General features: G+C 41.6%; 2 protein-coding genes across 2 annotated transcripts; both read right to left on the reverse strand.

The window, feature by feature from the left end:
* Positions 1-6,136: 6,136 nt before the first annotated feature.
* Positions 6,137-7,247, reverse strand: LOC139658463 (achaete-scute homolog 1b-like). The gene is made up of 2 exons (XM_071536598.1): positions 6,600-7,247; positions 6,137-6,216 (listed from the first exon to the last, which is right to left on the reverse strand). Exons 1-2 carry the CDS (start codon positions 7,187-7,189, stop codon positions 6,210-6,212), a joined length of 597 nt encoding a protein of 198 aa, XP_071392699.1. The 5' UTR covers positions 7,190-7,247; the 3' UTR covers positions 6,137-6,209.
* A 1,637-nt stretch (positions 7,248-8,884) lies between these two features.
* LOC139658458 (malignant fibrous histiocytoma-amplified sequence 1 homolog) lies at positions 8,885-14,961 on the reverse strand. Its single transcript, XM_071536593.1, has 9 exons — positions 14,066-14,961; positions 13,643-13,940; positions 12,867-13,053; positions 12,587-12,780; positions 10,194-10,693; positions 9,912-10,069; positions 9,648-9,843; positions 9,016-9,083; positions 8,885-8,914 (listed from the first exon to the last, which is right to left on the reverse strand). Exons 1-9 carry the CDS (start codon positions 14,959-14,961, stop codon positions 8,895-8,897), a joined length of 2,517 nt encoding a protein of 838 aa, XP_071392694.1. The 3' UTR covers positions 8,885-8,894.
* Between the last annotated feature and the right edge of the window lie 914 nt (positions 14,962-15,875).

Raw genomic sequence — 15,875 nt, forward strand, 5'->3', positions numbered from 1 at the left:
ACTTTTGGCTGATGAATATGTAACTAACAAGCTGCCTGACCTCTGCAGCTGCAACGCACTGCAGATACTGATCAAACTGCAGAGCAACGATTCACTCAATGACTCTATCTGCTTCTATTTTATTTATTTTATCAAAGTTATTTAGCCATGGTCCAAAACCATGCATACTAAGTGTACAAAATATCTGAGCAAAAAAGATAAATTAAATACAGAAGGGAGCAGCCAGTGATGCTCCATATTTATGGAGTACCTAAAAACACATGTGGAGTAAAATAAACGAAATAATAATGAGACAGCTGTGAAAGGCTGCATGGATACAGCCAACAACAACTTCTGAAGGTATATACACTGGGTTTTTTTTGTTGTTGTTGTTTGTTTTTTCAATTTCTACTGTTTTAATATGCACACTCATGTCATCATTTTATCATCTTCATTTATCATCACTTTTGTATCAGTTGTTTTATGAATTTTATATATTTATTTTCTTTTTCCCTTAGCTGTTGTAAAGAGTCTTTGAGTACCATGTAAAGCATAAAATGTATTATTATTATTATTATTATTTTTTTTTTCACCTTTATTTATTCAGGGGGAGTTTCACTGAGAGCAATGCTCTCTTTTTCGCCCTGATCACATTCACATTATTATATGGAGATGTATACAAAAATATTTGGACCACATTCCGAATATTGACTTCTACCCCTTTTGCATATTCAGTGTCTGAATTGTCCAAAGGCTTAAAACTTTCTTTAACCTGTTTCTCCTCCTTTGTCTACATCTTCATGACTGAAGGAAATTTAATTTGTGAAATCAATAAGGGGTCATAGCTTTCACTTGGATTCAGAGTCAGTCTATTTCATGAAAACAGCAGGTGGTTCTAATATTCTGTTCAGTGTACAACAACAACAACAACAACAACAACAACGGCCTGTTTGGACTCAGAAAAATGAGAAGATCTAGTCCAGTGCTTCAATAATCTGAAACCTAAGAAGTGACGCTTTCTATTAAAGCAAACAAGGAAGCCATTGGAGAGTGATGTGCATCATTAGAGGGAATCTAAAGCAGGGGAAGGGGAGTTTACATTAACTTTGTTCAGTCTGAAAGAGAGGATTAGGGCTTTAATAAAGACAACAGACAGGAATACATGCCCCTTGAGATGGAGGATGCAATGTGGGAATATTTCAATCTGGTGCTCACTGTTCCATATACTCATTAAAAAACATTTTTTTTTAAGCAACAGCATAACCAAATAGCAGAGTAATCACTTCAACCTCTTCCTCCTCCTACAAGGGCTCTCACAGGGGAATGGAAGAGAAATAAAATAATAGAAAAACAAAAAATAAAAAAAAATAAGAAAATGATAAGGGGAAAACACTGTGCTTTTTGTACATTTCTGCATCACCTAATTGTTCCTGCTATGAGTAAATCTCCAAAGTCACCATGCTTAAAAAACATTCAACAAGCTTCAACATACAACACAAGCATCATCATGTTCATACTGAGATTGGGAAACTGGCTTTTAAATACTATGCTCCCATAATCTGTTGTTGTTTACTGTAACTTTCGTGTGTTTTTATTCATGTGCTTTTATTGTTTTTATTGTTCTTATATATGATTTGTTGTTGATACTGTAACATTCGTGTGCTTTTATTGTGTTTATATGTACTGTAATCAGGGCGTCCTTGTAAAAGAGAGCTGGTCAAAAACATTCAGTTTACCTCTCAATGTATATGTTATTTTTTTCCATAGACATATGATGACATATCATGATTTATGCTAATTACCTCTCAACACAAACACCAAAAAACAGAGTAACAACACATTACTGGACTGGAGGTAAAGGCGACAGGTTGAGGACAGTCAGCCAGCAGATGGGGAACCATTTGACTTGTCACTTGTAAAACTATTAACATTCAGGAGGCTGCTCTGCTGCTGTATGGAGGCACGCTGACCACATCCTTAACAATGTAATCCCAGCAGGCCTTTCACCCAGAGGCCAGCTCCTCAGCCGTCCCTACCGTTACTGCACTCGACTGGGCCAGAGGCTACAGCAAACTCCCCCGGTGTCGCGGAGAAAGCCCGAGAATAAATGTTGACAGTGTGGTATAACGAGGTCCCACCTTCTCCAGAAAACACCATATGTTTCACCGATCTCACCATGTAGTCGTCTCATTCAGGGGCGCTCAAACGTTTTACGTCACAGACCCACAAATAGACACACATTAGGCCCCCCAGACCCCCAGTTTGACACGATTTTGTCCCAAAGACCCATAAAGGAACAAATTTGTTGTTGCTTTATATTATAACTGCATACCTGTCTACACTGTATGTGGGATGAGAGGGAAAAGTATGCTTAGAATAGTCGTTCTTCTAAGTTTTCTAATTGGGGCAGTTTCTAGTGAATTCAATTATATAGAGATTAAACTATTCTATTTTTGCTCTGGACCCACTGGGATGCTCTCATGGACCCCTAGCGGTCCCTGGACCCCAATTTGAGAACCACTGATCTAGTTATCTTAAATTCTCAATTTTGAACCTCTTTGTCCCTTGGAGTTATAAGGAACCATAATTGATCAGAACACCACTGCAATTTTTTCTGTTTTTCTCTGTTTCGGGATGCGTTGAAGACTCAAGACTCTCTTTCACGACTCGATGGTTGAATGTCGAAATCTGTCCTCGGCCAACAGAAACAAACTAGAACATAGTTAAGGCGGCTGGCAAGATAATTGGTGTCAAGCTGAAGCAGCTAGCTGGCATCTTGGAGCAGCAGCTTGTCAGGAAAGCCAGAGCCAGACAGGAGTTTCTGCATCTGAGTTTGAGGATTTGAGTTTCTCCCCCTCTGGCAGAAGGTTTACACCGCCGCAGGGCGAGTGTGACAGAGTGAGGAACTCCTGTTTCCTGTGCCATTAACCTGCTTAACTCTGGTTACTGCATTTTTAATAGGATAGTCAGGAGTCCACTGTTAGTGCTGTTTATCTTAATGCTGCTCTATGGATGGATGGACATGTTCTTCATTTCACTTTCAAGTATAGTTTCCATTTACATAAAAATGCATTGGAATTCTTGATCACAAGCCTCATGTCATTCAAGCAAAAAACACATAAGAGACAGGATAAAAAGAACAACACATAAGAAACAAAATAAAAAAAAAACAACATTGCCATCAAAGTGCAATAAAAGGATAAAGACGCATAAGAAACAAGATAAAAGCAAGATAAAGCATATGCACCAGTACATGCATTGTGCAACAGTTGCTGCAGTTAGTAAAGTGCAATAGTGCTACTCATTTAAAAAACTGACAATAATTTATGACTTGTGTGATGTTTTATGTGCATTCATGTTTATATGCCTGTTCTTGTGCACCCGGCTTCAAGGAGAATCTCCAAAAAGTTGAATTGGATTGAACTGAAGCAAAACACACAAACTCTACACCCTCCCGCCCAAATTATGCAAAATGTTCCATATTGTTTGGACCATAAGAGCGTCCAAAACCTTGCCTGGGTCACCGGGTTCAATAATCATTAACGACCCCCCATGTCCTCTCGCTGGGGTCCTCTCCCTGGCTGCCAGCTCCAGGAGCGCTTCCCTCTCGACGGGGGCGAACACGCTGCTTCATTTGGAGTGTGTGTGTGTGTGGGGGGGGGGGAACAACACCCTCCACCCTCCGTCCTTTGTCCCCTCTGACATCCAGGGGAGCCCCAATATGGCCCAGTCAGGGATCAATGGGAGGGGACAAAGACCGCGGCCCGAGGGAAGCCCCGGGCGCGAAGGGACAAAGCGGGGAGGACGGCTTCCACCGGGCCGGCCGGCCGGGGCCCCTCCACCTGGAGAGAGGGACCGCAGAGGAAAGGGAGAGACGTAGAGAGAGATCTGGAAAGGGAAGGGAAGTATGAATTGATTGATTGATTGATTGAATTTTATTATAGTGTCATGCACCATACTGGTGCCCAGCCCACATGGGCTTACAAGACACTGTGATTAAACAAAAGGTACAATACTGATAACATAGAATGCATGTTGTCCATCTACAATTCACCTTCAAATTACATTATAAACAATGCATTTCAATATTGTAGTGTCCAATATCTCATTCAGAATTCAAAATGAATAAGGATTCCTTCCTTCTTTCCCAAGCCTTATAGATATATTGAGCAGTGTCAAAGTCATGGTCTCTAAACAGATATTCAAGTCTTTGACCATCCTCCATCTGAAATAAATCCCAATTAATTAGCTTATCGGACAACTTGATTCTCAAATCATTATATAAAGGGCAATAATACATATAGTGAATTTAATTTTCAACCTCATTTAAGCCTGGAGTGTTCTTATATCATCCAGCTTCAATAGTGAGGGGTGATGTGCCTGATCTCCACTGTGCACATAATGAACTTTTACCTTTCGTTAGATATGGTTCAGGTGCAAACTGCTGCTTACTGAGGCTGTATGTCTTAAGTTTAGGCTTTGTCCAAACATTTTCAGCCCAACTATCCTTATGTTTTAAGAAAAATTCATTTTTAACATCATTGCATTGCATGGTAGTCTGTTTCTGAAAATATAACTTAGATGGAATTGGATTTGGATATCTGGAGACTAATGACAGGATCAAACTGTATTCCCGTGCCCTACCAGCTGTCTTGTGTTTGGCTGGTCCATCTGAAGAAAAGCAAACTGCTACCTTGTGATCTATGAGTCAAAATTAAACGTGAACTTGCAAAACATAGATGACACATGATGATAATGCAACTTGAATGGGTTTAGAGGTACTGTGCTAATTTCACTCTCATTGCTTGAGTATCACCAATGAAAATGTGATTTGGTTCAATTCAATATTTCAATATTTCTGCCCATTGCCACATAGGTTCAAAGATATGTAAATTTGAAATTCTTCATCAGTCTTGGCATTCTTGTTCCTGCTCTTAACAGGATCTTGTTCAGATAAATGCAAACATCATGGGAGTATCTAAACATATTCTTATCAGTACCAATATAAGAAGTTGTTGCTGCCCCGTCCTCTGATTATTAGTTGAATATAGTTTCATATCAATTCCTTCAGTGTTTTCATTCCACAAACTGTTGAAAAAACAGACCTGAGACCTGTTTGTGGAGGGATGAGAGCATGAGAGGTGAAGGGACTTAAATTTTGAGTGTGAAGGGAAAGCACTGTAGGTGTGTAGGTGTGTGTGTGTGTGTGTGTGGTGTTGGTGGGTTAGGGAGGATGAGAAAGGGATGGAGAAGGAAAGAGAACATTGAGGAGATGACTAAAACAGGGATAATTGATATTATAATCTTAATATATTTGTACTATTTCATCTGTCAATTTCAACAATTAAATGTTTTATTTTGCATATATAGATCATAGAAATTGCCAGTAATGCCACTGATGTAACGGCAATACAACATATCAATATAAATCCATCAAAATGCTGACTGAAAGAGAAGCTGTTTCTTAAAGCAGGCAAACCGCTGCTGCTCCTGCATGACTCCATATCAAAGTAATAAGTCTGTCCAATCAGATGTGTTTGGTTGGCAGTAGATGATGAATAAGGGGCTCTGGCTGGGTACAAAAGAGGTTTTGTGGGGACAGTTATTCAGCTTTTCACTGGCCCTCGCCGACGAGGAAGAGCTGAAGAGGCTGAAGAGGCTGAAGGAGGCCAAACCTGCACCTACAATAGCAAATGCAAATGGATGGAGCTTTTTTACCCCCAAGGCCACGAGGCCCAGGGGCCATTCACAGGAGAAATGGACTGTTATTAACACACACACATACATACACACACGCACACGCACACACACACACACACACACACACACAGCCCTTTAGCGGTTTCACACTGACAATTTTGACTGTTTTTTTTTTTTTCAACAAAATTAATGTCAAATAATCAAAAACCGGTATAAATAAAATTGTTTATTATTTTTAGCACTATACAAAAATAAGATCTCTATAAAATTACATACAATATATATACAGTTTTAGACTATAGCACGTGTGTATTCACATATTTACAAAAACAATAAAATAAACACCAATTGGCATTGTCTCTACTTTCCAACATGATATTAGAGTCCCAATGGTTCCCAGCGAGGTTCAGTGTTGCTTTTGTTTGAAATGATCTGATCCAGATTGTGAGTCCAATGGGGGGGGTGCAGGACTTGAAACCCAAATGGCCTCACATCACTCCTCAGTCTCATCAAATGCTGCAGGATCCCTGTCAGTATCTGTTATTAGGAGGAAAAACACTGGTTAGGCTAGGTATTAATTAATTTACAGTAATACAATTTAGTAGCTACATTTTACTGTAACCTCTTTCCCCCAATAACACTCATACCAAAAATGTCAATTTTAAATTATTTCATCTAATGAGTCATTAAATCTTTTTTTTCTTAAAGCAAGTAAAGAAATCTGCCAGTGGGGTGAGATAATTTCACTTCTTTCCAGTGCAGTTGGACTTCTTTCAAGAATTTTCTAGAATCAAGTGACAATGTCTTGAGGGCAGATTACTTCACTAAGATTATGTCGCTTGATATTTTTTGTAATGTTCAGAAACATGGATGCACAACTACAGACGGTTTAGCTTTAATTCGCCTAATTACGCGCCTACCTGTGTAGCCAAGAGGTAAAATCTATCAGGTCGGCTTCCTCGTATCTCCCTCCGTCCTCCGAGGAAGAGGAGCAGGTGGAGCGGGGCGACTCGGGTCCCGCTGACAGCGCGCTGGAGACGGTCAGGGAGGGTGACGGGACCCCGTCGGTCTGAAACGCCTCGTTCTCCCCCAGGAGCCCCTGCAGGGCCCGGATGTACTCCACGGCCGACCGGAGCGTCTCCACCTTGCTGAGCTTCCCGTTGGCGGCCCCGCGAGGCACGTGCTGGCGCAGGGTCTGGAAGCCGGCGTTCACCAGTCTCACCCGGTTTCTCTCCCGCTCGTTTCTCCGGGCCACCGACACCCGCTGCTGATGGTGAGGAAAAGCCAAGTCAATCCTTCCGGGCAGGTTGGCTCTCCTTTTGCAGCGCAAGAGCTGCGGTGAAGCGGAGCGCTGTCCGCCCGGCACCGCAGGTCCGGCCGGGCGCACTGCTGGCCCGGGCGGACGGCTTTCAGCCCGGGAGGCAGGCATGGGAATCTGGCTGTCTGAAATCATCAGCAGCGCACAGTGCGCAAAATGCTGAGATAGAGTAGAGGGTGAAGTGAACTCCATTTGTATTGTATGAAATATAAAAAAGAAGAAGGCTCAGCTATGAATAGCCAAGCGCAAATTACGCAGCGTCGGTCTTGGTATTCCCACAACTAGCACACTGACAGCTGGGTGATGACAGTAATGGGACAAAAACAGCAGAAACAGCTTCTTTTATATGGGACCCCCCCTATCCCCTCCTCCTCTGAGAGGGTCAGGCACACCAGACTCGCGAGCCAGGCGCGTGTCCTCCGGCGTACCCCACCAAGGAGGAGGAGGAGGAGGAGGAGGAGGGAGGGGGGGGGGGGGGGGGGGGGGGGTCTCATCTCCATTCCAATAGAGGAACCCCGAAAGCCAATTGGCCCATTCAAAGTACGCAGAGTGAAACTATTGCTGCTCCCGGTATTAAAAGCAGAAGGTACATGAACAACCCAAGGTAGCCTAAATTTAAACTGAAATGGGGGTGCTGCCATTTACGACCTCGGGAAAATTGTGAATACAGCTTATTGTGCATTCAAGTGCTTTTGTCCTGAAATAATAGGACAAAATGGTGGCAGTTTTGATTTTAGAAATCAATCAAATAAAACGTCAATGAGTAACATACAACAATGGCAATTATTTACAGAGAATTCCAATCAAATAACGCCACCAATTGTTGCCATTGCTTGCATGCTCTCTGCCCCTAAATGTCGTATCTCGACAACTCAGTATCACAAAAAATGTCCACTTTTCCCAGTCCTATTTTACCACTTTGTTTGGTCAGTCATGTGCAGTCAACTTGTAATAAGGATATTTCTGACAGCACTTGAAGGCAGCAGAAGACTGGAAGGTGAAAATAATTGGTGGTGCTGAGCATGGAAGCCTCAGCAGCTGATGGTAAAAGTGATGTATTTTATTATTATATGTTTTAAAGTGGCATGTTACCAGTAGCCAAGAATCTGGTACACATGATGTTTTGAAAAACACTCTTAATTAAAATGGACAGAATAAGATAATGGTGATTTCTGCAGATCTTTTTATAGGGTTGATGCATGAAGGTCTAGTTGTCATACAACAGCATTGTAGGTCTACATAGTATTCACACAGAGAAAGACAGTTTCAGTTCTTCTCTCACAATAGAAGGCCTTTCAGCCAATAAACCTGTTGATCATGACTGCAACATCCAAAAATCCACAATAATAATAATCAGTACACAGTTGCAAGAGTTTGTAATAAAGCCTTAGAGGCAAAATGAAGTGAATCTAAGTAATTTCTCTTTCAAAAGGTCAAGTAAATAAATGTATTTTAAAAAAATCAAAGTTAAAAAAAAAAGTATGAGCATGCAAAATCATTAAATTACTGTAGATGTAACTGCAATTGTCAGACATAAATTGTGCTTATTTTCAAATGTGGGTTGATTACAATTACTTCATTTTTGTCATTTGAATATAATCCAGGAATAACAGTTACTCAACACTACGTTCCATTATTAAAACAGTGGAGAAAAGGCACTACTTGGGGTTAAAAATCATTAAAATCGAGCTAAGCAGGATTTGAGGCAATACAAATGATGGGATCATGAGAGGTTTTGTTTCTTTAATGTCTGAAACCCGTTACAAGGCTAATACAGTAGAGGCCAAATGGAAGGAAGGTTTTGAAACTGTAGCAGGATTCAAGGTGAACATACTGAGTCAGTCGTCTTCATGAGGTTGGTGCTGCATTTCTCTCAGATGAAATTATTTTCAACTTTTCACTTGGACAACGTGGGAACTGGAATAAACAAACATTCTTGATTACGGTAAAATCAAACTCAAATGTCATTGTGCGTTTTATCCTTTTTACATTAAACATGAAACTAGACATTTTCCTACCTTTTGGGAAAATCAGCTCTGTCCGTCGTGTATGTCCTCCCTGGCATACTAATTTATTTTCCTGAACACTGTTCAAAAAAGCACAATGCACAATAATGTACCAAAAGCAAAAATGGCAATGTGTTAGTGTAGTAGTGTGATGTTGTTGCGCTATGTTATGAGCAAGGCATTGTACATTTTGGAAGAATTGTATATGGATCGAAGCACAGACTTTTATTTCGAAGGACACGGATTAACATGTCCGTTATCATGGTTCCTATGTTCTTTAAGTGTTGTATGTCCTTATGAAATTGTGTAAACAAGTATATTGCATTTCATGTTAAGGTTAGACACCTTTCCATAAAGGGAAATATTGGGGATTATTGCCGGAAGTATAGCCGCACTTCTGTTGGTTTTACTTCCTCTTTGTTTCGGGACTTTTACCGGGAAGGCGCTGAGAGCATTTATGCAATAGAAACCCTGTGAATGTTTTGTTTCTTCACAACTACAGCTGCTGTTGCCGCTGGTCGGCAAATAAATTGCTCAGAGACAGTCCCGGGAAGTGTGTCCTTGCCTTCTACACAACACGACGCAGAGTCAGACCCACTACATTAGGACGACACAACTGACTGCACAAGCCAAGCAGCACTTACAGGTCATAAAAATCAGTGTTGTTGAGCTCCTGCCAGTCTCTCCAGGTGAAGTAGTGTGGGCAGTCTCTCTCGGGACAAGGAGTGTGGACCTGCTGGGTCAGTCCTGTCCACTGCCTGGACAACACAGACAGCTTGGACATCACCGCTAGGATCAGATCCCATGACTGACGGAACTCTGAGGAGAGAGAGAACAGCTCTCTGTAGCTGTGTGGATCATTTGGTGTCGGCGTGAAAGGAAAAAAAAGAACGATCATAGATTCTTACCGTCGTCTTTCTCAGGTCTCCTGCAGCGAATATCTATGAATGGATCTCCATCTTTACTCCTCTGTTTCACCAGAGCCAGCCTGTTTCCACAGCAGAGGAGACACTGTTCTTGCCCTACCCAGTGAGTTGGGTACAGGGAGCACATCTTGATGATCAATCTGGTGGTTGCATACAGTATTGAACATAACTGAACCCTGCAAACACTATGTGCTCTAGTGAACATATGCCATTTAATGTATGCCATATCAGTTTGGGGAGACCACATGTTTCAAGCTACACTACCTGTGGAAGAAGCCATGAGGAATCTCAGGAAGGAAGTACACATGAACATTTAGGTCGTCTTGCTTGTCCTCGCCCCACCTGTGACGCACTATAAGGTTGTCCTTCAGGTAGCTGGGGAACAGGCAGGCTCCATCCGGGTCTCTCTTTATCACGCTGGGTGACTGCCACCGCTTCTCACCGGGGATAAACTCCGGTGCCTGGGGGTTCAGGGGGCTCCCCACTTTAGCTGGGAGGCAGACTTCAAAATGCTGCAGCAGGTTGAGTATTATCCCTTCCTCCCTCTTGGTCCCCACCACTTCGTTGACCAGGTCGTCATCTTCCAGGACCAAGTTCCCCAGCTCCCTGCGGACCAGGATACGCATGGCGGCATTGTGCAGGGTGCCTCGGCTCCTCAAGTCATCCACCCAGGTGAACTTCTGTTTCACGAGAGCACCCTCCTCCATGAGAAGATCTCGGGGGATCCCCTCCAGCTGCTGCACCAGGTCATGTCTCACAATGGTCTAGAAAGGAGGAGACAAAAAAAGTAGAATGTTTATGTTTGTGTACAGATGCTTAAGTTGAGGGGTTAAAAAATCTGTCGCAACCCTGCAACTCCTCCAAGGGGCCAAAGGAATGAAAAATGTCCAGCTGCTCTTGGGGACCAGTTGACAAAGCTTAAGGGGTTGGACCTCATATGGTGCATCCTACACCAAATAATAGCAACTGTTTTTAAAAAATACTGGCATCTGGTTGGTTTATGCGAGGGGGCCATTTTGAATGCCATTGAATATATTTATTGACTATCACTGGCTTCAAAGTTGTTCAATGGCTACAGTAGTGTCTTTACAGGTCTCTCTAAAATAATAATAATCACAATAACTTTATTTATATAGCACCTTTCAGAAACAAAGTGCTTTACAATAAAAACAGATAATAAAAGTAGATAAGATCCAAAAATTAAGATATAAACAAGATAAAATAATTTAAAAAGTTACAACAAATACCATCAGTTAAGAAGAAGCCATAAGATAAAAGTGAGTCTTGAGAAGAGATTTAAAAGAGGATACTGAGTTTGCCTGACTGAGATCCCCAGGCAGGGAGTTCCACAGCTGAGGGGCCCGAGCAGCAAAGGCCTGCTCACCTTTAGTGACAAGTCGAGATTTTGGAACTTTTTATTAGTAGGGCCCTGCTGGAGGATCTCAAGCAGCGATCAGGCTCATAGGGAGTTAGCAGATCACAGATATAGGCAGGAGCCTGACCATTCAAGACTTTAAAAACCAAGCAGTAAAACCTTAAAATCAATTCTAAAATTCACAAAAAAAACCTATTAGACAACTGCAGCACATCCAGAATGCTGCTGCCATGGTCCTAACCAGGACTAAGAACCTGGACCACATCACTCCAGTGCTGAGATCACTGCATTGGCTTCCTGTGTGCCAATGAATTGAGTTTAAAATTCTGTTGCATGTTTATAAAGCACCTAATGGTTTAGGACCAAAATACATTTCTGATCTCCTTCAGACTCCTCAGGTCTTCAGGTGCTGGTCTGCTTACTATTCCCAGGGTCAGAACAGAGCAAAGCAACAAAGCTTTTAGTTTTTATGCTCCTCATGCCTGGAACAAACTTCCAGAAAATCTGAGGTCTGCCTCCACTTTAGAATCTTTTAAATCAGGGCTTAAAACTTTTCTGTTCGCCAGGGCTTTTTAAGAAATTTGCACTAATTGCACTAGAACATTTATGTATTTTGCATCTTGTACCTTTTCTTTCATGTGATTTTAATGCACTTTCACTCTTCTTTATCTTTTTAATCTGTCTTTATTTTACTTATGTAAAGCACTTTGAATTGTCGTTGTGTATGAAGTACTGCTATATAAATAAGCTTGCCTTACAATGAAGTTCCAAGTTATGATGTAGCGATAAGCTTAGTCTTCCCAACAAATCAAGCTTAGTGTCAGTTGACGGTAAGAAAATACTCATGCACACATGCACCTTTATTACACACTTGTAGTTAACTAGACTATCATAATTAACATTTGTTTAAATAAAGCTCAATAAATTAGCTTGTTAAACTGCAGAATGTCCATGCTTGTTTCTCATTTGTCTTCTGAGTTTGATTTTATGACAAAATAGCACGTGAATGTAATGTTGTTTAGCAACTGACTTGGAAGTCCTGGATGTTGGACCTGTGTGGCTTATGCATGTAATTCTGACAAACACTGACAAAGGCTATTGCAACCAAAACATGTTGTTTACTAACATTTAAGTTTTGTCCATTGTTCCTCAACAGTAGCTGAAATATTTAAATTCTTCAGATACTTGCATCAAACACTAAAACACCTACTTGGTCTAATAAGTCCTAATTAATACACAAGAAGTAGTGTATGTGAGTGTACAGTACAAAGAAACTGCTGACCTTGAAGAGTGAGATGAGGAACGAAGGCTGGACAAATACTCTGTCACTGAGTGCATCAATGTCCTCGTACCAAACAATTATCCCAATCCGGTGGAGGTATCGCAGGAGGAATCGCAGGATGGAGTGGAGACTCTCTGTGCTCAGTTTAACAAGGTTCAAGATCAGTTCACTCAGTTCTTCAAAGGGAACAATACCTGATATAGAAAGGAAAAGGAATTTAAATTCAGGTATTCTGTGAAATCAACTAAGGAATTTACATACAACACAAAAGTTGACAAACCATGCTGGGGAATTTGTTCTTGTGCAACAAGGGTATGAATGGCTTGCTCCACGTCTTCATAACTTCTGGGTAAGATGCTCTCGGCAAATGGAAACGTACTCTCTGAGCGAATATACATCAAAATGTGACTTCTGAGGTTGACGATATCTTCAGCCCTTGTGCAGTCAATTGTTATGAGATCCAGAATCTGAACAGAAAGTCAAGAGTAAAGCTATGAAAAATGCAGGGTTCCTACACATTTTCAATTAAAAAATTCAATACTTTTTCCAGACCTTGATTTGTTTTGAAGATTTTGTCTGGTGTTCAATATGATTTACACAGATAGACATCTTGCCCCTGCTAACTAGGTCATATCACTGTATAGATGAAGACTGTTCTTCACAGCGACAAATATCAGAATATGTGAGATGATTGGCAGGGTTCCTACACGGTTTCCATTTTAAAATTCCATATTTTTCGGTATTTGATATAATGCATGCTGACAGCGGCTGGGTAATAAGAGCGTCCCTCTATCTGAACATTATTCTTCACATCAACAAAAACTGTGGACTCAAAGTGGCTCTACAACAACATAAAAGGTATAATTATGTGTGTATCGGACCTGAACCACAACATTTTCCACACTTTTCCATACATTTTTTCAAATTCCCAAACTATTCAAGACCTGGAAATGATCAAATTCATTTTTAATACTTTTCCAGACTTTCCAGACCTGCGTAGGAACCCTGAAAATGGTACATTATAACAATATACTATACAGTTCAAATAATCTATACCTGTAAATTGTATTCCAAAAGGCAATCCAGCTCATTCAGCTGGTCAGAAAAGAGAGAGGGGTCTTTGTTTTCTTTCAGATTTTTCTTTTGCTGTTTTAAAACCGTCTTCCTGTTTGCCAGCATGTTTTTGACCTTCTCATCGATGTCTTTTTTCTTCTCCATCACCTCCCCCTCGTCTTGGCACTGGTCACAATGTGTTCCCACCAGGAGGACCACCGAGTCAGGGACACGCAACTGTACGTTGTTTATCCAGAACCACAGTTGGTCTTTGAAAGACTGGGGGTCTACAGTGCTGTAGCTGATTGAGTCGAAATTTCATCATAATAGTTAAATAGTTAAATTCATGATCCTCTAAAGATAAACCACCATTCTAGCAGATACTTAGGAAAGAACATTATTCATGATTCCTGAAAATTTGCTCACCTGGCCAAATCGATAGCGATGATGACGAGGGCTCGTGGTGTGATGAAAACATGGTGTGTCAGGTAGTACTCCTCTTGCCCTGCAAAGTCCCAGAAAAGGAAACGGACTTCCTGGGTGTACAGCTGACTGATCTCGATACCCTCGGTCCGGTCCTCCTCTGCCACCTTGACAGGCCTTCCCTCCCTCAGGCTGCGGCAAAGTGTGGACTTCCCTGCCATGGAGGAGCCCAGGAACATAGTCTTGACTGTCCAGGCACTGCTTGTGTTTGGGTTCTCCTCCATTTGGAGGAAGTAGCTCTGAATGTCCATAACCCCTCCGGCACAGACCTCTTCTGGTGGGCACTTTAACGGGTTCCTTGTGGCCTTGCACAAGGTCAACTCACACCTTCCTGTCTGGAAGAGCTGGGACGGGAGTTCTGTCAGTTGGTTCTTCTCAACCAAAAGCTCCTTCAGTTTAGGGAGACCAACTAGTGGCTGGAGGTCTTTCAGGCAGTTTTTAGACAGGTTGAGGGAAATGAGACTGGTGCACTGGTTTAGATCTGAAGGAAGCTTGGCCAAGAGATTGGTGCTCAGTTTGAGTAACTGTAATCTTTGCAGATGTGGGAAGACTTCCTCTGGAATGGACCTGATGTTATTCTGGCTCATGTAGAGTCTCTCTAGGTTGCACAGGTTACGTATTTCCTGAGGGAACTCCACCATCTCGTTCCTGGAGAGATTAAGCTCTGTGAGCTGGACTAGTCTGGAGATGCCATTGACCCGTTTCAGTTTGTTCCTTTGCAGGTCCACTCTTCTGGCGCCCTCTCCCTGTGTTAGAAGACTCTGAGGGAGGGACTTCAGTTTCCGCCCTGACAGGTCCCATTCCTTCTTATTGTTCCCTGTGTTATGAATGGTAAACATACATCCAACTTTGACTTCATTCAAAGCACAAAATCTTGAGAGGAATATATCCCCTCTCACAAATTAAAACAAAATATCAGATGTAGCATGGCAGAAAGTGTTTTTTCATCCACTGAAAAACATGGTCAGTGGTTATAACATACACCTTCCTTAATGTGTTCATACTATTTTGTACATATTCAAGACTATTGAGGGTGACAATGTTCTGTAATGTGGAACATTGCAAACAATACATGTCTTGATTTATTACCACTATGCTACAAACTCACATAAACGTAAACATTTCAAATGTACAATGTAGCCATGCCTCTAATCATATTTGAACCTGAAGTTGCACGCATGTTAAATTCCTTACCAGCCATTTTCCTCAGATATCCGTGTGACAGATTTTCTCTCACTTTTTTCAGTTTTTGATTTTCAGTCACTCCCTCAAGCACTGTGCTGAGGGTGGGTCTGAAAGGAAGGGCTACTCTCTGTCCTAGTTGCTCATAGGTGACGCAAACCACAGAGGACCTCGTCAGAGAGATAGGGAAGTGAGAATATGAAACACGCAGTCTGTACAGGACTTTGCACCATCAGACTAGTCGATGATACTATATTTCACACCATACCACGCACAAACACAAATGGCTACTTCCCATTTTGATGGTTTATAAGCTTGTTGCAGTTCACAAACAAGAGAAGAGTGCACATGAATTAGAATTACTGTCCTATGGTTACACATTGCAAAATGCAATGTGTAAGCCAGAAAATCATGTCACATGTATGAGAACAAACTGACTTTTGATTTATTTTTGGCATTTTTATGCTTTATTGACAGAGAGATAGTGTGAGAGAGAGACAGGAAGGTATGGGAGAGAGAGAGGGGAGGACATGCAGCAAATGACCACGGACTGGAATCGACCCCGGGTCGC

The sequence above is a fragment of the Centroberyx affinis genome, unplaced genomic scaffold (genome assembly GCF_046629955.1).
Source record: "Centroberyx affinis isolate AG114_WGS23_722 - 3 ecotype Tasmania unplaced genomic scaffold, CSIRO-AGI_Caff_v1 ptg002914l_1, whole genome shotgun sequence".
NCBI lineage: Eukaryota > Metazoa > Chordata > Actinopteri > Beryciformes > Berycidae > Centroberyx > Centroberyx affinis.

What these genes read in the sequence shown, in the direction of transcription:
- LOC139658463 (XM_071536598.1), bottom strand. Translation starts at nt 7,189, where the DNA reads ATGGAGTTCACTTCACCCTCTACTCTATCTCAGCATTTTGCGCACTGT.
- LOC139658458 (XM_071536593.1), bottom strand. Translation starts at nt 14,961, where the DNA reads ATGTTTACCATTCATAACACAGGGAACAATAAGAAGGAATGGGACCTG. An exon ending in TTTTGGAATACAATTTACAG is followed by an intron (nt 13,054 to 13,642) that starts GTATAGATTATT and finishes CTTTCTGTTCAG; the next exon opens with ATTCTGGATCTCATAACAAT. An exon ending in TCCTCATCTCACTCTTCAAG is followed by an intron (nt 10,694 to 12,586) that starts GTCAGCAGTTTC and finishes CCTCCTTTCTAG; the next exon opens with ACCATTGTGAGACATGACCT.